General features: G+C 41.3%; 2 protein-coding genes across 13 annotated transcripts in view; one reads left to right on the top strand and one right to left on the bottom strand.

The window, feature by feature from the left end:
• dock7 (dedicator of cytokinesis 7) overlaps positions 1–1,206 on the bottom strand; it is a 132,244-nt gene extending 131,038 nt beyond the window's left edge. For all 11 annotated transcript variants that reach the window (XM_033028261.1, XM_033028260.1, XM_033028259.1 and 8 more), the window contains exon 1: positions 1,067–1,206. In XM_033028261.1, the coding sequence (XP_032884152.1) occupies positions 1,067–1,104 (38 nt within the window). In that variant the 5' untranslated portion in view covers positions 1,105–1,206. The remainder of the gene's footprint in view (positions 1–1,066) is intronic.
• Positions 1,207–7,338: 6,132 nt separating this feature from the next.
• The window catches only part of atg4c (autophagy related 4C cysteine peptidase), a 46,095-nt gene continuing 32,687 nt past the window's right edge, over positions 7,339–20,746 (top strand). Inside the window, exons 1-3 of one of the 2 annotated variants that reach the window (XM_033028272.1) lie at positions 7,339–7,380; positions 13,455–13,564; positions 15,523–15,606. In XM_033028272.1, coding sequence (XP_032884163.1) covers positions 13,489–13,564; positions 15,523–15,606 — 160 coding nt within the window. In that variant the 5' untranslated portion in view covers positions 7,339–7,380; positions 13,455–13,488. Of the gene's footprint in view, positions 7,381–7,407; positions 7,457–13,454; positions 13,565–15,522; positions 15,607–20,746 lie in introns of those variants that run through there. The other variant, XM_033028271.1, reaches the window with a different exon arrangement.

A 20,746-nucleotide genomic window follows, 5' to 3' on the forward strand; every position in this document is an offset into this window, starting at 1 on the left:
ACATTATTTTCTCAACTGAATGGAAATTGTTTTTTATATTGTATGTAGCAGACTACAAAACCTGGATCAAACAGAAAAGCGTAGCCCAAAGTAAACCTAGCAAATCCAACCAGCATTCCATTTCTTAAAATAACTCTCAGTAAGATTTTATCTGCAGATTGCATTCTGAACGTCAAACATTCTTAAAACAGACGTAATAGTTCACAGTATCAAGAAAATTGCGGGCCAGGAGTCGGCAATTTTGCGCATGGAGTGATTGTAAATGTATGAATATGTCTAATTTCAATAACTACATTTTTTACTTTCAAACTTATGGTCCACAAATGGTGCTCGCCAGAACCAGAAGAGAACACCGTATTTACACTATATAGGTGCCAATCTAATTTAATATAAAATATAAATTACATAACACCATCTTACATCTTTAAATCTCATCTCATATACAATAAAGATGCCGCTGAGATCACACCGTATTCGTCCGTTTACTTTCCCCCATGCATCATGCATTTAGACTGCACATTCATAAGTTATGTCAAAAATAATTTATTCGTGGGTGGGAATGCCCTATGCAGAGCGAACTAAACTTTTATTGGAATTAACATTTCGTTGCATTTAATATGCAATCTGGAATAGATAATGCAAATCAGATCAACTGCACCGCTCGGGCACTGCGCTTTCTCCGGAGTACACGATCCCACTCCGCATAACAACAGCTGGGATTGTCGCTGTTGCATGGAATGGCATTTGGAAACTCTTTGTACGGATTTGTAATTGCAATCACTTTGTCATTCTGTGCAGCCTCACGGATTGTTTATTATTTTTTAAATGATCTGTCCCGGTAATGTTGCTCTGTTGATTGCAGCGCTTGAAGCAGACTGCTCCTCTGCTGCAATGCAATGCTCTGCTCTTCACCGCTACATCTGTCTACAAAGCTGGGTCAGGCTGGGCCGCGCCGGGCCGAGTTGAGCTGGCGAGGCGGGCAAACCTCCTCCCCCAGACCAGCCGACCACTAACTGCTCACGGTGAGCCACGGTTCTGCCAAGCAGACGGGAGGAAAAAGCTTTACCTGCTGATTTTTTGAGCGAAGGCGCGTCGCTCGGCCATTTGTACCGAGAGAGAGGGAAAAAAGTGTAGGCAGGGCGGTGGCGCAAAACCGAGCCCCCCCCCCCCGACCGTAAAACACCGGAGAGTGCGACTACCGTAATACACCGGAGAGAGGGGTGGGGGGCTTCCACCGTAATGCACTGAGAGGGGGGTCGATTACCGTAATACACCAGAGCGAGGGTGGGGCTTCACCGTAATACACAGAGAGGGGCTAAATTACCGTAATACACCAGAGCGAGGGGGGCTTCACCATAATACACAGAGAGGGGCTAAATTACCGTAATACACCAGAGCGAGGGGGGGCTTCACTGTAATACACAGAGAGGGGCTAAATTACCGTAATACACCAGAGCGAGGGGGGGCTTCACCGTAATACACAGAGAGGGGCTAAATTACCGTAATACACCAGAGCGAGGGGGGCTTCACCATAATACACAGAGAGGGGCTAAATTACCGTAATACACCAGAGCGAGGGGGGGCTTCACCGTAATACACAGAGAGGGGCTAAATTACCGTAATACACCAGAGAGAGTGAGAAAGAGAGAGGGAGGGAACTTCCACTAATACACAGAGAGATGGAGACTATCACCGTAATACATGGAGGGAGTCAATTACTGTAATACACCTAAGGAAAAGGGGCTTCTACCCTAGCACACCCTACTATGACTCCGTCACCTTAATATGTTGACTAAAAGATAGAAGGCGAAACTATCCGTACTCTGGTCTCACTTTAATAAACTAGATGGTAGACAAAAAAATGCTGGAGAAACTCAGCGGGTGAGGCAGCATTTATGGAGAGAAGGAATAGGCGACGTTTCGGGTCGAGATCCTTCTTCAGACTATTAAACTAGAAGGTCTGATTTACCCCCCAACACATCGGAAGGTAAGAGCCTAATGTCTCCCGGATACCAAACAGTTTAACTCTCCTTCCCATTCCCACACTGACTTTGCTATCTGGGGCCGCCTCCATTGTCAGAGTGAGGACAAATGCAAATTGGAGGAACAGTACCTCATATTTCGCTTTTGCAGCTCACAACCTAGTGGTATGAATATTGATTTCTCTAATTTAAAGAACCTTTGCATTCCCCCACCCAAGTCTGTAACTCGTTTTCTCCTAGCCCACAGCTAACAATGGCCTGTTTCCTTTATCCTCGTTACTTCTTTTAAATATCTTTCATTCATTTGTTCTATATTTCTCGTTTCCTTTTCCCCTGGCTGAAGAAGGGTCTCGACCGGACACATCACCTATTCCTTTTCTCCAGAGATGCTGTCTGAGCTACTCCAGCTTTTTATGTCCATCTTCAGTCCAATGTTATACCCGAGGAGAGTGTAGAATGGAAGTTGCCAACCTACATACCAGAAAGGAATGTTGCTCAGAGGATGTATTTTCAGAGTGTAATTGATATTAAAATGTAGAAGTAGCAGTGTTATATGAGAGGCCTTCTGGTCTTCTCTAATAGTGTTAAGATATTTTTACTCCCAAGTTGGGGACCAGATATGTTTCACCCATCCTATCCAACATTGGAATACAACCCACAGTGCAGCATTCCCTCAAGGGGCTGTCCCACTGCGGCGACCTAATCCGCGAGTTCTGGCGAGTTTGCCCTTGACTCGTACTCGCAGCATGGTCGACACGAGGTCCTAGGAGGTCTTTGTAACTCTCCTTCATGCTCGAGAGTAGTCCCCGCATTCTCAAGGCCTCAGCTAGGTCGCGGCGTATTTTTCAACATGTTGAAAAATGCTCTCGAGTAAAATAATGTCGCCATGGAAAAAATCTATACTTTTTTTACTCGTAGGTTTAGTCAATGTAGGTCGTAGTAGGTCAGCATGTTATTTGTAGGTAATCAAGGGTAGCCGAAGGTAATCAAAGGTAGTCGAAGGTAGTCGTAGATAGTCTTCAATATAGTCGAAGGGAGGTCGAAGGAAATCGAAGGAGGTCGTTTTCACTCTACACTATTCGGTGTCCATTTTTCCCAAAGTTAGGATTCAACATAGTCGAAGGAGGTCTTCAACATGACATTTTTTCAATCTCTCCTAAACTCTTCTAAACTCACCAATTAGGTCGCCGCAGTTGGACAGCCCCTTTAGTATTGTGCTGCTGATTTTGTGCTGGGTACTGCATACTCTAAAATCCAACTTGGATTCACCATGTGATTTTCTAAATCTAATGAAAATAACAAAACCAGAGCTGGCATGTGGCAATTATTGTGATATTTCCCAATGATTGAACGGCTTTTAGTTCTATTCACAACTCTTCAGATAATGAAGCAGACTCCTCATAAATGTTGCAAGACTGTGACAATAACCAAGCTTGAGCTGGTTCAAATTGGTGTATTGGTATATTATTGTCGGATGTACTGAGATACTATGAAAAACCTTTTGTGTGCTCTCCAGGTAAATCATGCAATATATCAGTACAATCAAACCAAACACGAGTACAAAAAGTACAAAGTGCTGGAGTAACTCAATGGTCAGGCAGCATCTCTGGAGAAAATGTATAGGCAATGTTTCAAATCAGGACCCTTATTCAGATTGTAGAAAAGAACTGCAGATGCTGGTTTAAATCGAAGGTAGATACAAAATGCTGGAGTAGTTCAGCGAGACAAGCAGCATCTCTGGAGAGAAGAAATGGGTGACGTTTTGGATCGAGATCCTTCTTCAGACTGATTGTAGTAGGCGAAGAAAGCTGAAAGAGAGGTGGGGTGGGGAAAAGCCAGCAAGTGATGGATGGATGTGGGGGAGGGGGGTTAGGTTGATTGGCAAATGAATGGACAAATGCCAGAGATTTTTTAAAAAGATACAAAGTCTGTGAGATAAGGATAGGTGAGGCAGAACTGTGAGTCCAGAGGAAGGTGGAAGCGGAAGGTAAAAAGGAGGTGGGAGGTGGGTGTGCATCCAGGTGGGGAAAAGGAAGAGAGCAGGGGTGGGGTTGAAACAACGTGGGGTGGGGTGGGGGTGGGTGTTGTTGATGGGTAGTTACAAAAACTAGACGTATTTTGTGCTCTTACCATTGAATTGTAAGCTACTCAAGCGGAATATGAGGTGCTATTTCTCTAGTTTCTGTATGGCCTCATGATGGCAATGGAGAATGTCCATGACAGAAAGCTCCAGCAGTCCTTGGTGAACTGAGGCCAAGGTTTCAGTGAAATGTTCACCTGGTATATAAAGATGCTCACATCAGGATATCAAATGCAGTAGATGAGGTTAGAGCAGGTGCATGTGAATCTGTCTTACCTGGAAGAACTGCTCGGGCCACTGGATGGATGTGAGGGAGGAGGTGTAGGGACAGATGTTACATCTCCTGCGGTTGCAGGGGAAAGTATCTGGGGAGGGGGTGGTTTGGGTAGGACGGGATGAGTGAGCTGAGGAGTTATGGAGGGAGTGGTCTCTGTGGAAAGGTGGGTTGGGAAGATGTGTCTGGAGGTGCAATCACATTGAAAGTGGCAGAAATGTTTTTAGCATAATGTGTTTGTTGCGGAGGCTGGTGGGGTGAAAGGAGAGGACTGGGGGAATTCTATCGTTGTTCCATCTGGAGGGAGGGGGAACAAGAGCAGTACTACAGTTCATAGATGAGACAATGGATTTTACATTCTCTCCACGATGGCATTCAAGACATACTAGCCAGAGGGTCTGCAACAAACCAATTTCACTGAAGATCAACATCAAACAAGGATGCATCATTGCTCCCACACTTTTCTCAATCTTTCTTATTACAGTGTTGCATTTCACCTAGACATGATTACCTGTGAAGTGCAGCTAATCTTTGGAACATATGGGAAACCTGGTTGCGGTAACTGCACTCCAGAGCCAAGGTCACCTGAATCTCAGTAGTTCAGCTGCAGGAGGCAATTGATACTTGTGCTTTTGTGCCTGCTTTGTGATTAAGTTCCAAGACATTTGTTGCCTCGTTCACTGAAGCAAACAAGGGGATTGCCATTACATGTTAAGCCAACAAGACCGAGGTCCTTGACCAATTAGCCGTGCTGCACCACACTGATCTTTGACAATAAAGGTTCATGACAAAACTCTTGCAAAAAGTAGACAACTTCCCCTATCTCAGAAGGTGATTCTTAGCAACGGCCCACATGGATGAAATTCACCTTTTTTCTCATACTATTTGAACCATTTGCAATGTCTGTTATTTTATAATGTCATTCATTGTTTTATAACAAATAATACATTTGGGCAATACAGTGGCGCAGTGGTAGAGTTGATGCCTTACAGGATCAGAGACTCGGGTTCAATCCTGACTACAGGATTACAGGTGTGGTCTGTACGGAGTTTGTAGTTCTCCGGGTGACTGCGTGGGTTTTCTCCAAGTGCTTCGGTTTCCTCCCACATCCCAAAGACTTGTGGGTTTGTAGGCTTATTGGCTTCTGTCAATGTCCCTAGTGTGTAGGTTAATCGCTGGTTGGCATGGACTCGGTGGGCTGAAGGGCCTGTTTCTGCATTGTGTGTCTAGAGTCTACTGTGTACAACCTATATCACATTGCTAATCTTTTCTGTATATGGTCTATTTACAAAGCTTGCAATGTATCTGCATTGTAAATGATACATTATGACAGCATGTGGAATCTTTGTAAAAGTGTGTGGTATTTGATCCACTCATGAAATTCATATAATATTAATTTGTTATGTTTTCCATTTAAATTGTACAAACTTATTTAATGTAATGCATGATGCAGTTACGCACGTAGATTATTTATGTTAATTATGCTGAATACGCAGTTTTTGAACTGCCTTCAATGTGTCTACATCATAATTATCCCTGTTGTTGATAATATGATCCATTTACAATGAATGAAATCTAGATATTGCTAATCCCTATTAAAAAGCGTGTGATCCCACAACAATTTGAGCAAATTAAATGACATTACTAATCCCTTTTGGATACACGATACCTCGATCGTTTGTGCCATCTATTTTTAGCAATGTTACAAAATTTTGAGATTTTAAAAATCAAGTCTGTAATTTATCCCATCAGATAAAGCATAAAAATAAGTTTAATTTGACATCTAATTCACTTTCATATCTCAAGTATTTAAAAAGTTATGGCCATTTTCATACTCGGAAATGAGCATCTTGTTCCCTATTGATTTTCTATGGACATAACAAAAAAGTTGTGATCGTGAACAGTCAAAAGCCCATAACTTTCTTAAAAATTAAGAGAACTGAATGAAATTTTCAGTTATCATAGATTGAAGCATTCTGAAACAAATATAAAATAATCTTACTTGGATGACCTGAAATTAAAGCATATAATTAGTTAGTTACCTAATTGTAGCTAATTTCAGACTTCAATTACTAGATCTAAACATCTATCCATTTCTTAATAAATGATTAACATTTTTAAATAGCCTAAATGTCCAAATAATATTCACAAATAATTCACAATAAAACATGATTTTTAAATCTCATTTACATTAATTTATAGGCCAAATGGAAGGAATTCAGTGTTTAATTGCTGTAAATAAATGCCCATTTAAATCAGCTTTCTAGTGGGTTCCTGTGGAACGCGCTGGTTTAGAACGTTCACATTGCGGTAGATTTGTGCCTCAAATGCCGAGAAAAATACTGCGCGATATAATGCGCCCAAATTGAGCTACTCGCAATATTAAATTTTGTATAAAGGGATCTTTAGAAGCCCTTTTGAATGTAAAAATATACAACCTAACTTCTGCTATTTTCTTTATGAGACCCTGCGGTTGCTGGCGCTCGCGGGTTTAAAGATTGATTTTTAAACTACTATAACTATTATTCAAGGCCTTTAAACCTAATAATAGCTTTTGCGACGGGGTCTTCCAGCGATTTTTCGTTAATAATTAACTAGGCTGAACATCTTCGATTTGAACAGCTTAGAGAAAATCGCGTTTTAAACCCGCCCCCTCTAAACGGCGCCAAAATCGCGCACACCCTCAGCAGCAGATCTTCAAAGACGCTTCAGGTAGGCTTTGCAACATACCTACTATTTTATTCTCATTTGCAAAGTGAGCAAGATTATTAATTGACATATGGCAAATATTACAAACAACGGGATCTATATAATATTGCTAATTGCTTTAATGCAACGATTTGAAAGCAATCGGGATCTCCAATTCCTGTCAAATGTGCAATGCATGCAGCATTATACATGATGGTGTTTGAGCCGGCTGCTTTCCGGCACGTTGCTATAGGATCTTTGCGTTGCACGGTGAGACGCTGCTCAGTCCGCCCATCTTCCGCCAGCTGCACCATTTTAGAGGAGGAGCGTGTGCGCCCGGAAGCGGGGCTCCCATTGTAAGTGTATGGGGGAAAACTTCAAAATAGAGAGTAAATTATAATGTGACATGCGAACATAAAAATAAATGGGCAGGTGAACGTGTGTGCAGATTGAGTTTGTTAAGGTGGGGGTTGGAGGGAGCCGTGGATACGCCGTCTAACGGGTTATTGTAGTTGACGCGGGTATGCTGTGGTCTAGGGGAGTGTTTCTGCACCGTTGATGCAAAGGTGAACCAGCTACAGGTATTTGCACCGACGCACGGCGTTTTTGCTCACCCTGACTGCATCGCTTCTGACAGCAGTTTCCTTTGTTTTTAATACTACTGTGCTGTGATATTGAATGCGGTCAAAATCGGGTGCACCTTAGATATTTATGTCTCTCTGGATTGGGAAAAACTGATGGGAAGGTAAATTGGATGGCGGAAAGGCTAAACCAAAACTAATTTCGCACTTGGTGACACTTCAGAGAGGTAGTTCTTAATTTGCCGCTGTTATTGTATTGACTGCTAGAAATGAAAGGCAAAACTAAAACTTTGTTTTGTGCTCTCGCCAGAATTGAACTTAGTTCGTAATGGGAATAGTTTGAATTTTGATTCAAATGACGAAAAGATCCGTGTAACGGGTACAGATGAAAGTGCAGAATGAATTTTAGTTCTAAAATTGAACATTTTGTCTCTTTTGTTCACTTTAAAACGCTGACCCAAACTTCTCCTTGTATTAATTATATCACTATTTTAGTGACATTGTCATTATATAATTTATCAATTTCCTTTGTGTTTGTTTTTGAACTGTTTAGGCGATGTCTTAAAATTTGTTCCTAACTATTTTTGAGATACCCCAGTAATAACAATACCTGATATTCAACTTGTGGTTATGTAACTGAAAAAAGGAAGTGTAAGTCAATTTCAGTTGCTGCAGTAGAAAACTTTTTTTAAATCCACATTACCTCAGCCATGCAGCTGTGGCACAAACAAAGGACTCTCAAAGGAAGACAATGTGGAGAAAATGAGCATTCTGATAAAAAAAATCTTAATTTCATTTCCAAAAAATATGCAAGATTTCATCCTTGGCAATAACAGTCACATTTATTACTCACCCTTACTTGTTCTCTAAATTGGATCCTTGGTCAAACTCTTTAAAAAGGCAGATAAAAAAATTATTGGAACTCAAGTCACATTAGCCAAATTGGGGAAATGCAGATTTTTTTTGTTCTTTAAGTGCGCAGGTAAACCAGATGAGGTTTTTCTCCAGTAATCAAAAGGATTGGTTTCAATATCTAAATTTCTGAATTTAAAAATAGATATGGTTATTAGTTTAATTTTTTGCTTTTGTATCCAAAATGTTCAGGCTTTGCAGTATGACTTAAACCTGTAAATCAGATTGTCTTGAGATTTTGTGTACTCGTGCGATAGCATAAATAGACATGTACATCAGATAAAATGATAAATTGATGCCTCTACTCATTAGTCTGTGAATTGTCAACAATCATGTTCTGCCTAGCTAAATGGATCACATGTTGACTGAGAATGACTTGCCTCCATACTAGTTTTTGGGGATTCTGAAGTGCCTACTGAAGTCAACACTACACTCAAAGTACTGTGTAGATGGGCCAAGTGTTAGCTGATGGATTGGACTGGTGGCTAATTTATGAGATGATCATTCAATTTGCATATCTAGGATCTAGGGATGTAATGCTGAGGTTTTATAAGCCAGTGGTCGGACCTCATTTGGAGTATTGTGAGCAGTTTTGTGCCCCATATCTGAGGAAGGATGTGCTAGAGTTGGAGAGGATCCAGAGGTGGTTTACCAGAATGATCCCAGGAATGATTGGGTTAACATATGATGAGCGTTTGGGCCTGCACTCACTGGAGTTTGGAAGGATGAGGAGAGACCTCATTGAAGCTTACCGAATAGTGAAAGGCCTGGATAGATTGACTGTGGAGAGGATGTTTCCAGTAGTAGGAGAGACTAGGACCAGAGCCTCAGAATAAAAGGACGTGCCTTTAGAAAGGAAATGAGGAGTAATTTTGTTCATCAGAGGGTGGTGAATCTGTGGAATTCATTCCCACAGAAGGCTGTGGAGGCCAAGTCAATGGATATTTTTGAGGTGGAGGTTGACAGATTCGTGATTAGTAAGCGTGTCAGGGGTTATGAGGGAGAAGGCAGGAGAATGGGGTTGAGAGGGAAAGATAGATCGACCACCATTGAATGGTAGAGTAGACTTGATAGGCCGAACGGCCTAATTTTGCTCCTATCACTTATGGCCTTATGTGCTTCCAGTGCTGAAAAGTCTCAATGCTGTCCCAAATGGTCTTTCTCAATTTGAGGTGTCATTGGTCTACAGATTCCAAGAAGACGTTTGGATTGTTACATTTCTTCATTGTTGCATATACTTGAATCTCATCATTTGTCTAGTTCTCATGAAAGAGCTTGGAAAGGTTTCTGGTATTGGATATATGACTGACATGGCTTGGTTAAAGTAACTTAGTGTAACTAGAATCTCAATCCTGGAAATATTGGCCTGGGAGAGAGAAAAATGTTTGTTTGCTCGTCCTTCATGTAAATTGAGAGGATTTTGCAGACTGCTATTGTTGGTATTTGTTCTGTGCTTTAAGCAGCCTGAGGTGTTAAGTAGATATCTCAGAATTATATAAATCACTGCTGCTCAATAAAGTGTTTTGCTTAGTCCTGAGCTCATAAAATGCTCTCTTCAATCAGCCAAAGACTACCGTTCATATCTGCCTTTACTGAAAGATGGCTTCCAAGAAATGGGAAGTGTTCAATGTTGGCTGGGGTTCGCTCCATGAATCGTAATAGTTGGGGGGCATCATGATAGAGCAGGGAATGGATGTGGAGGCCACAGCATTGTGGCTATTCTGTGTAAGGCGTAGCCTCTCATTTTTAGGAAAATAATGACAATACCCTAGCGCTTGGTCTCTTGCTCATGCACAAATATAAGCAATGTCTACATATTACAGCTTGGGTAACCTTTGTCTGCACATTGCAGTGTTGAGCCGTTCACAGTGTTTATATACAAATTACTTTTTTTAATGCAAGCTAAATGGAAAAACAAACTACTTGTTAAAAGATTTATTTGTCACAAATTTTGGAAGAAAGTTTACAAACTAACAGTTGCTTTTGTTAATGGTAACAATTAAACGCAAATTATGTTTTTTTTAAAGGAAGAATTGTTAGGAAAATAAATTCCAGAGCATTAAATTCAGGTGCTCTGTTGTTTGTCTTTCAAACTCGTATTTAATGTGGTTTAGCTAGTAATCGCTAGATTTTAATGCTATTTATGAAGATTATGATTTCTTTAAGTTTAAAAAAAGTCCAACCTAGCACAGGATACTGAGTTGGATGATCAGCCATGATTATATTGAATGGCGGTGCAGGCTCGAAGGGCCGAATGGCCTATCCTGCACCTATTTTCTATGTTTCAAAAATGTTTAGGCAAAATGAGTGTATGGGAAAATAATCAATGTGTATAATTTCTAAGTATAGCGTACGTTACGGGGGCAGGGGGGAATGATGTATGTTATATGCCAATTGTCTGTTATAACCGAGTACGGTATTATCATTGTATGAAGTTGAAACAAAGAACTGCAGATGATGGTTAATACACAAAAGGACACAAAGAGGTGGAGGCATTCAGTGGGCCAGGCAGCATCGCTGGAGAACATGGATCGGCGACATCAGGACAACTTCTTCAGACTGATTCCGTCTGCTGAGTTACTCCAGCACTTTGTGTAATTTCACCATAAAACAAAGCACCAATGCCACTGGACTGCACCAGCGAGCCCTTCTTCACTAGCTGCTGCATGGTCGGATGATGTGGCTGTTGTAGCAGATCATGTTGTAGCCCCTGGGGACAGCGCTTTCTTGACGTCACTGCCAATGACAATGACAATCCTCTCGCCTGCTGCCACGTCCAAGGGGCAGTATATCGGCAATTCAGAGGGAGAAGGGGAGAAAATGGCGGTGGAGGAGGGGATAGAGGCTGAGTGGACAGAGCGATGGGAGAAGGAGGTGGCAGCGGATAAAGCAGGTGAGGGGAGGGAGCCCCACAGTGTCCAAGCACGTCCTGTTAGTGGCAGCAGCCTGAAGAAAGCATTGTCCCCAGGGGCTAAAAATGAGCCTCGGCAATTGCCGCTTCAACTGGACCATGCAGTGGGTGAAGAAGGGCTCACTGGTGCACCTTGCGAGCAGGTGGGCTCAGAAGCTTCAAAAGCCAGAGCTCAGTCCTGAAGATCTGAGAGTGGAGCAGGAGGGAGCCACTGGCAGCGACAGATGCAAGGAGTGGACCGGTAGGAGAGGGACCAGGGTATTGCCTTCAGCACCTGCGAGGTTGGTCGGCTTAGGAGACGCCCCCAGGACACAAATGTGGTCGGGTGAGGAGCGGGATAGCGAGGGCGATGGAGGAGGCATAGCAGCCTGGGGCTTACCTGGATCGGGTTCATGTACATCGAGAGCCTGGACCGGACTGGACTTTTTGTAAATGGCGCCAAAATATAGCGACTTGTGCATGTGTGCGATGCAAAAAGAATTTCACTGCACGTGACGGTGACAACAAAGCACCATTGAGATTGAAACAAGTAACGCAGGAAACTATAAGTTTTAAAGCCTTTACTTTTGACACAAGAAATTTCATATGTTGAAATGGTGCAGGAATTGGAAAAATGTGCATTTTCTATCCGATACATTTGCACATTCTTTCTACATGTACTGTTCCCCAAGTCAAGTTAAGTCTGGGCACCAGTTTGTGGGCCAGGACTGCTGGATGTTACTATTTTCGGCTTGCACAAGTCATCAGTTATTTAAATTCATGCTACCCGTCCCAACATGAGTGTAACGCCATATTTTCGCTTTTACTAAAGCTTCCCTTTTTTGACTTCTGTAAAATAATCTGACTCCATCCTCGCTTCAGTCCATCTGTGAAACTCTGCTTTGACTATTCCAGCGCATTCCTCCACACATATCCTATCCTTCATAGACTTGAGGTAATCCAAAACTATTTTGCCAAGTTCTAATTTGTGCTATCCCAGTGCTTGTTGGTTTTCATGTTGTACATTTAGGTCACTAAATTAAGCCACACACTGACAGCATGGATTATTTTTCTATTTAATATTGATGCTGTTTTTGCTTGGGATTGTTTGGTGATATTTCATTTGTCAATAAATACACAAATAGGTAAATCGTTTGTACTTTACCAAATAAAACTGACGTTTGAACATTTTTTAAATGAAAATAGAAACTCCAAGAAGGAAGAGAAATGTCAAGCTAGTGGCACTATCTGCTTGAGAATGAATATATGATGCATATTTCCGATAATTTGTTGCCAAAATATCTTTCTGACTGAGTAATGTAGTTCTACCGGTAATAAAACATAATTAAATGTGAGAGAAAATAAATGTTAAAATGATAGTAGGAGCAAAAAAAAAAAGCCTAGCCTAAAATTCAAAATTGTTTCTATCCTCTCTATGATTTGGATTTTTGAAGTTTTCACGTGTGTACAGTTAATATTGCAAAAAATTGGCCTGATTGTCTAGTTGGGTAAATGTCCATCCACCCTTTACTGATGGGTTGTGGCCTCCACATGCACTGCTCGGCTTTCGGAACTCTCAACTGTTGGTAACAGGTTGTCAATGTGAATGTAGGTACAAAGTCACAAACCCAATATCCCTATTCAAAGCTGACCAATCTGCCCAGCATCTTGCTGGGAATGATGGCAAGTATGGTCAGTATGGCATGGGTTGGATAATTAGTAAAGCTCTTCAGGCACTTTTGGATAATTTCATTTCTGTAATAGAGTTTACTGAAATGGTAGAATATTTATGTTTTTTCAACAAAAAAATCAATCAAAATAGCTTACCAGTGAAGTTGTATCAATTGGATGTTGATGTGGATAGATGATGATCAGTCTTTTGGATTTTAGTAGTTCATTTTGACACGTGCGTTTTTTAGTCATTCATCCATTACAGTGATGTCTTGTGAGTTGAAATAGATCCTTTATCAATTTTAATTTTAAGTTGCTAATCCCAATTTTATCTGTTTTCTCCCCTGTTTGATACATGTCCCGTATTGGAATAAAGTTTTCATTCATGAAAGAAATGCTGAAGGCTGAAAATGAAAGATAGTGATCCTGATGAAGTGGATAAACTGAAGATGAAGTTTATGTCCGCATGGCACAATGTGAAATATGGTAGGTGATATTCACATATACATACCGTAGAGATTAGGGGATTAAATTTTAAAGCAAGTTCATCTTGAAGAATACGGACCAATTCCAACAAATACTTGGATAAACTCCATATGGCAAGAGGTTTGATCCCTGAAATTTGCTAAATTTGGTATTGACTGGATAGCAGTGGATTGTACAGTTGGTCTCCATATCTCTTACTTTTGGAAAGGAAACATTGGCCAGAATTCCCCTTCTGATGCTTTAGGAAATTTTGCAGGGAAGAATAGATTGAGCTTGACTCTGATATTTCCTACGACTAAATCGGCTACCCTAGCAAAGTCCGGTTCCCTTGGAAACACAACTAGGAACTCAAATGAAACCAGATTCCATCACAACTGGCTACAACTGTATGAAGTTTGTATGTTCTTCCTGTGAGTGCATGGGTTTTCTCCGGGTTCTCCGGTTTTCGCCCACGTTCCAAAGACACGTAGGTTTATTGGCCTCTGTAAATTGTCCCTAGTGTTGGGATACAACCAGTGTTCGTGAGATCGCATGTCGGTGTGGACTCGGTGGGCTGAAGGGCCTGTTTCCACACCGTCTCTAAAACAAACCTTAATGAGAGGGAGAGTAAAATGTTGAGCAGGGACAACATCAATAAAGGCAACAATGGGTTATTGAAAAGATCTCTTCCAGTGCCAGCACAGTGATCAGAACATTTTCCCTGGAATGAATTTCTGATTTTAAATCTTGCTTCAAGAAAAGATTGCAATAAAGTACTGAATTAGTGCAATATTTTTGTTGGGTGGTCTTTTGAAAGAGTTGAGAGTGTTTTATTATCATATGTACCAGAACAGAAAAGGAGGTCTTGGCTCATGAAATATTTACATGGAATTATTCAATTTTGCAGAATTCGCGTTAACAGTCGGTCTAGAGCTTGGAGGGCAAGTCTTCAGTATTATAGCTGGGATATTGACTGGCCCCATTGCTGCCTGTGATAGTGGAGCTCTCAGGAGAATGCTGTGATGGATCATCTTTTGACCGTGCTTCAGCCTCTCATTCTGAGCCTTGCTGAGGTGTTCAGAATCACACGGTTTTATAGTTTTTTCCCCCCCAGGGCACGAGTCAGTAAACGGAAGATGCCAATTTAAGGGAATATGCAACAAAGATGCCATGAATTAAGGAATTGTAATGCAGAGGTAGTATCAGGAGCGGAGACAGATTTAATGACAACTTTCAAAAAGTAATTGCATCAATATTTTCATGGGAAAGCATTTGCAGGGAAATAAGCCCAATTGGATAGTTCAAATTTGATAGGAAAATCTTGGTTTTAAATGTTGATATTAAAATATAGCATTAATAAAAATCCAGAGTGAAATATTTAACTGAAGATTGCCACACAAATGTAGTTTTTGAGAGGCCTTTGCAGAATGGCATGATATGGAGGTCTTCAAGCTTCTAATGCCGAATTTAGTGTTTTGCATTCATTATCTGACTCTGACAGACCAAGAATGGAAGCCTGTGCTGTGTGATTGAAAACCATGTCAGGCTGCACAATTAGAAATAGCCATTGTAAATAATGGGCAAATATTTTCTCGGTAAATGGACTTTTCAACAAGTGATTCAACTTGGTAGTTTTGCATCAGCTTATTCATTTTAATGACATCTAATGAATGGTGATGGTGCTCACAAAATTGATATCTCTAACTTAAGCCATCCCAGTATAAAAGTCTCAACTAATGCGACCCCAACCCCATACTCACCCCCCCCCCCCCCCACCCCCCAATTGTATTAATGAAATCCTAAACGCTGACACTGCAGGTTTTTGCCAGTGGCAGTGTAAAAAAATTGATACAATGAGCTTCTGTATTTTTTGTCTGTACAGCCTTTTCTAAATCTCTGTGGAAATAATGGGAAATTCCCCATGAAGGACTTTGTAGTGTTGCTTGCTAATAATACCCTTCTGTCTTCCATCCCTTCAGGCTGGGTTCTCAGAATCAAAACAAAATTTAGTAGAAATTCGCCTGTCTTTTTGCTGGGAAAATGCTATCATTTCAAGTCAGAGGGTAAGTATAAATGCTTGTTGTTGATTTACTTCAAATAATTGACTCTTTTCATGAATGCCTGGTAAGGAGAGGAGCTTGAAGTTGATGTGGGTTACACATTCTTTTAGTTTTGGGGCTGTATTTGAAATAACAAGGTAAAATCTGAAGAAGGGTCTCGACCCGAAACGTCACCCATTCCTTCTCTCCAGAGTTGCTGCCTGTCCTGCCATGTTACTCCAGCTTGTTGTGTCTATCTTTCTTTAAAATAAAACAGAAGTAGGCTGGGACTCTATTCCATGGAGCGTAGGAGGATCTTAGAGATGTATAAAATCACGAGAAGAATAGATCTGGTAGATGCACAAAGTTTCTTGCCCAGAGTAGGGGAATCAAGGACCAGAGGACATGAATTTAAGGTGAAGGGGAAAAGATTTAATCGGAATCTGAGGGGTAACTTTTTCACGCAAAGGATGGTGGGTGTATGGAACGAGCTGCCAGAGGAGGTAGTTGAGGCAGGGATTATCACAACGTTTAAGAAACAATTAGACAGGTGCATGGATAGGACGGATTTAGAAGGATATATGGCCAAACGTAAGCAGGTGGAACACGTGTAGCTGGAACATGTGGGCAAGTTGGGCCAAAGGGCCTGTTTCCACGGTGTATGGCTCTGAGATAATACTGGAAATGCTCAGAGGGCTGATCATCCCCTAAAAGTAAAAAATGGCATTGCCAGCATAAATATTCTGAGATCCAGGCTCCACCTAACTTTTATTTCAACCTCTGTCTCTGTTAATTGAGTCCTTCATCTTTTTGTTTTTAATTTTCAATTTAACTTCCTGGACTGAATACCTATGCCTGCTATGGATTTCATCTTGAGCAGTCCCGAGGGATTGTGGCAGACTGGCTTCCCCTTTATTTCAATGGCTTCTATTTTGGGACTGTGCCAATGTGGGACTTGCAGTCTCTGATGAAAGAAGTGCTGGGTGGGTGGGTGGGCAGTTCTGGAGCTAGTATCGATGGTATACTGGACGTGTGTTCCCAATTAATGGTTTTGGGTTCTTGGTGTCCTCCTGAATGTTATTCCTCATTTTGAGTGATTATGGACCATGAACATTACACTTTTCCAAGGAGGCTTTGAAAAATACATTTAATCATTTCCTATTGGTATTGGTTTATTATTGTCATGTGTACTGAGATAAAGTGAAAAAAGGTTTTGCATGCTATCTAGGTAAACCATAGCCGTACATGAGTATATCAAGTAGTGCAAAAGAGGAAATAATCAGTGCAGAATATAGTGTTACAACTACTGAGAAAATGTAGATGATTAGGGTAAAGGCCGCAACTTGGTAGGTTGGAAGATTGGAAATTAATCCCGAGCATATCAGATGTCTGCTTCAGAGTCTGATAATCGTGGGTAAGAAGCTTTTGTCTCTCCATGCTTTTGTACCTTCTGCCTGATGCGAGATAATGGCCGGACAGTGCAAAGGGTAGATAAGAGTTGATTGGGCAGGGTGGAGTAATGGAGAGGTTGGCTTGCCTGATGGACTGGCCGTGTTCACAACTCACTGCAACTTCTTGCAGTCTTGGGCATCAACATAGGATGCTTTCTATGTTGCATCTGTAGAAATTGGCAAGAGTCATTGGAGGCGTGCTGAATTTCCTTTTCCTTCTGAGGAAATAGGCCATTGATGTAAGTTTTTGGCCGAAATGTCAATGTAGTTTGACCAGGATGAATTGTAGATTATATTTACATCTTGGAACATGAAGCTCTTGACCACTTTGACTTCAGCACCATTGTTACAGTCTGGGGTGTGTACTTGAGGGAGTGGTTGTTGTCTTTTCTCTCTCGCCTTCCTATATTCCCTTTCGAGTCACTGTTTGAGATCTGGCAACTGCGATGGTGTCATCTGCAAACTTGTGATTAAAGTAAGAGCAAAATTTGGCTAAACTGTTGAGAATGTATGGGAAGAATCATAGGGAGTTTAAAAAAAAAATAGCCTTGCAGGACACTGCTGCTGAAAACCATAATGGAGGATAATTTGTCACCTTTCTTTACTGATTGTGGTTTATGGGTCAAGGAGTAAAGGATCCAGTTGCAAAGGGGATGCTGAGTCATGAGTCAAGTCAAGAGTGTTTTATTGTCGTATGTCTCAGACAGAACAACAAAATTCTTACTTGCAGCAGCACAATAAACATAGTACTCTGTAAGCAATGTAATAAATAAGAAAAAAAGGTCTGTGTGGACAGATATATATACACACACACACACACACTCACACCTGAACATTACAGTTCAACACAAAATGCTGGAGTAACTCAGCGGGACAGGCAGCATCTCTGGAGAGAAGGAATGGGTGATGTTTCGAGTTGAGACCCTTCGGATGTTTCGAGCCGAAACTTCACCCATTCTTTCTCTCCAGAGTCCCGCTGAGTTACTCCAGCATTTTGAGTCTACCTTCGATTTAAACCAGCATCTGCAGTTCTTTCCTGGACATTACAGTTTTCAGGCTCCCATATCTTCTTCCCGATGGCAGGAGTGAAATGAGTGTGTGGCCAGGGTGGTGTCTGATAATGCTGGCTGCCTTTTTGCGGCAGTAAGTCTTACAAATCCCTTCGATGGTGGGGAGGTCAGTACCCTTGATGGATTGGGCAGTGCTCACCACTTTTTGACGTCATCTTCATTCCTTGGCGTTCAAGTTGCCAAACCAGGCACTATGCTCTCTACTGTACACCTGTAGAAGTTCAAGAGAATCCTCTGACATACCAAATCACTGCAATCTTCTTGGAAAGTGGAGGCGTTGATGGGCTTTCTTTATAATTGCATCAGTGCGCTGGGTCCAGGAAGGATCTTCAGAAATATGCACGCCAAGGAATTTGAAGCTTTTGACTCTCTCCTCCATCGATATTGACAGGTTTATATTTATCCTTTCTCTTCCAAAAGTCTGCAATCGGTTCCTTGGTCTGACTGACATTGAGAGCCAGGTTGTGGCGCTGACACCATTTGGTCAGTCAATTGATCTCCCTTTTATATACTCTGACTCATCTATATAATTAAACGTCTCATCTTGACCACTTCCTGTCCGCGCTGTATATTGATTTTAGAAAAAATGCTACCCTGTATCGCTGTGATTTTTGGCCATCTTACTCAGTCCTAACTCGCTGAGCCAGCCCCGAGGATTTTTCCCATCTGGGTAGGTTGGAATGACATTGATTTTAAGATGAAGATGCACAAATTTACCATATTTAAAAAAAAAAGGTGTTCAAGATCCACTGGGGTAAAAAAAACTTTAAAAAAAACTTAAAAAACTTAAAAAAAAAAAAAACCTCATAAAACCTTGAGATCAGCTAAATGGTCCTCTCGCCTGTCAATCACCGCGATGAAGGTGACGCCCCTTCCGGGGGGGGGGGGGGGGCAGGACTATAAAACCCCAGATGCCTGGACGTGGGTTAGTCATTCTGCAAGATCGCGAGGGATAGGCCACGACTGTCATTCTACGCTGTGAATCAACTGAACTGTGAGTCTGCAATGTACTTGCGATAAATGATTTGTTAGCCCTTAATGCCAATGCCATAAGTTGTTTGACCTGCTGCCCTTCCTGTGCTTGAAAGTGCAATGCTTAATTGGAAATGAAATGACAATGCCATGAGTTGTTTGGCCTGCTGCCCTACCTGTGCTTGAAACTGCAATGCTTTGTTAGGTCCGACTGTGTTTGGAAGGAATAAATGCTTTATTGGGTATGACTGTGTTTGGAAGGAATAAATGTTTTATTAGCTCCGACTGTGTTTGGAAGGAATAAATGCTTTATTAGGTCTGACTGTGTTTGGAAGGAATAAATGCTTTATTAGGTCGGACTGTTTATTCCAAAAGTCCCACTCATTTTGTGACTTCCGCTCAGTGGACAGGTCACTCTGATTGCGTAATTTCCGGTGAGTGCAGAGGTCGCACTGATAGGGTACTTTCCGTAATTTCCGGTAAGTGCGAGGTCACGCTGATTGCGGAAGTGCCGCTGACTGCGGAAGCCCCACAGTGGAGAGGCCGCGCTCAGCCGTGTGAGTAGATTCAAGAAAGTTTACTGTCATATATTGTGAGTGCATGTGTGAGTGTGAGTGCATGTGTGAATGTGAGTGTGTGTGTGTATATATGTATATTGGAATTGGTGGAGAAGTGGAATATTGCGTTGGGGGACCACCCCTCCCGCGTGAAGCTGGGACCCAATGGGTCCCACTTAGTCTAGTAATCATCTGTAATTCGTCCAACAATGGTGATGTTGTCGGCAAACTTGAAGATGGGTCCCACTCTCTCTCTGCTTATACATTTTCCCTTTATGTACATACAATATCTTGGGATTACCCTTAACGCCATCTGCCAGAGCTATCTACTGTTCCCTTTGATCCAAATGTGTCCAACCTCAACTCATACTCTCTAATCCTGGCAGCATCCTGATAAACATCTTCTGCACTCTCTCCAAAGCGTCCACATCCTTCCTGCAATAGGGCAATCAGTTATTTAAAACTTTCGTCTAAATTATTCAAAATTATTGTTCAGACATAGCCAAGGAAAAAAATAATGTTTCTAGTCCAGAATATTGTTTTTTAAGCAAAGTACCCCATAAGTGCAGGATTCCTTTTTACCCCAGTGGATCTTGAACACCTTTTTTTTTAAAATATGGTAAATTTGTGCATCTTCATCTTAAAATCAATGTCATTCCAACCTACCCAGATGAAATAATGAGTAATTGTTCATTCTGAGAACTACTAAAAAAAATCTTGTAATCTATAATGCACAAGATAACTTTTACAGTAATGCAGTGCCCTTTACTTGTCACTTGATGTCAGTGCTACCAACATTTAGTTGGATTGTTTTGTTGTGCTATCTAGTTCTAGCCACTGAGTGGCACTGCAGGAAATAAATTGCACCAACTATCCACAGCGCTACCCAGTACTCAATATTACATTATCACCTTTGATATCCAGTGTAACAAGAACGTGTTGTATAAATTGGTGATTAGTGGAGGAGAAAAATAAACATTTTCTTGGTGTAAATAGGTTTAACAAATTTGCAAATTACTTTTCATTGGGTGCTTTTGTTTAAAAAGATCTGGAGCTTGTAAGAAAACTGGAAACACAAATTGCAGATGCTGAAATATTGAGAAAACACAATGCT

Source organism: Amblyraja radiata, chromosome 10 (assembly GCF_010909765.2).
Source record: "Amblyraja radiata isolate CabotCenter1 chromosome 10, sAmbRad1.1.pri, whole genome shotgun sequence".
Lineage (NCBI taxonomy): Eukaryota > Metazoa > Chordata > Chondrichthyes > Rajiformes > Rajidae > Amblyraja > Amblyraja radiata.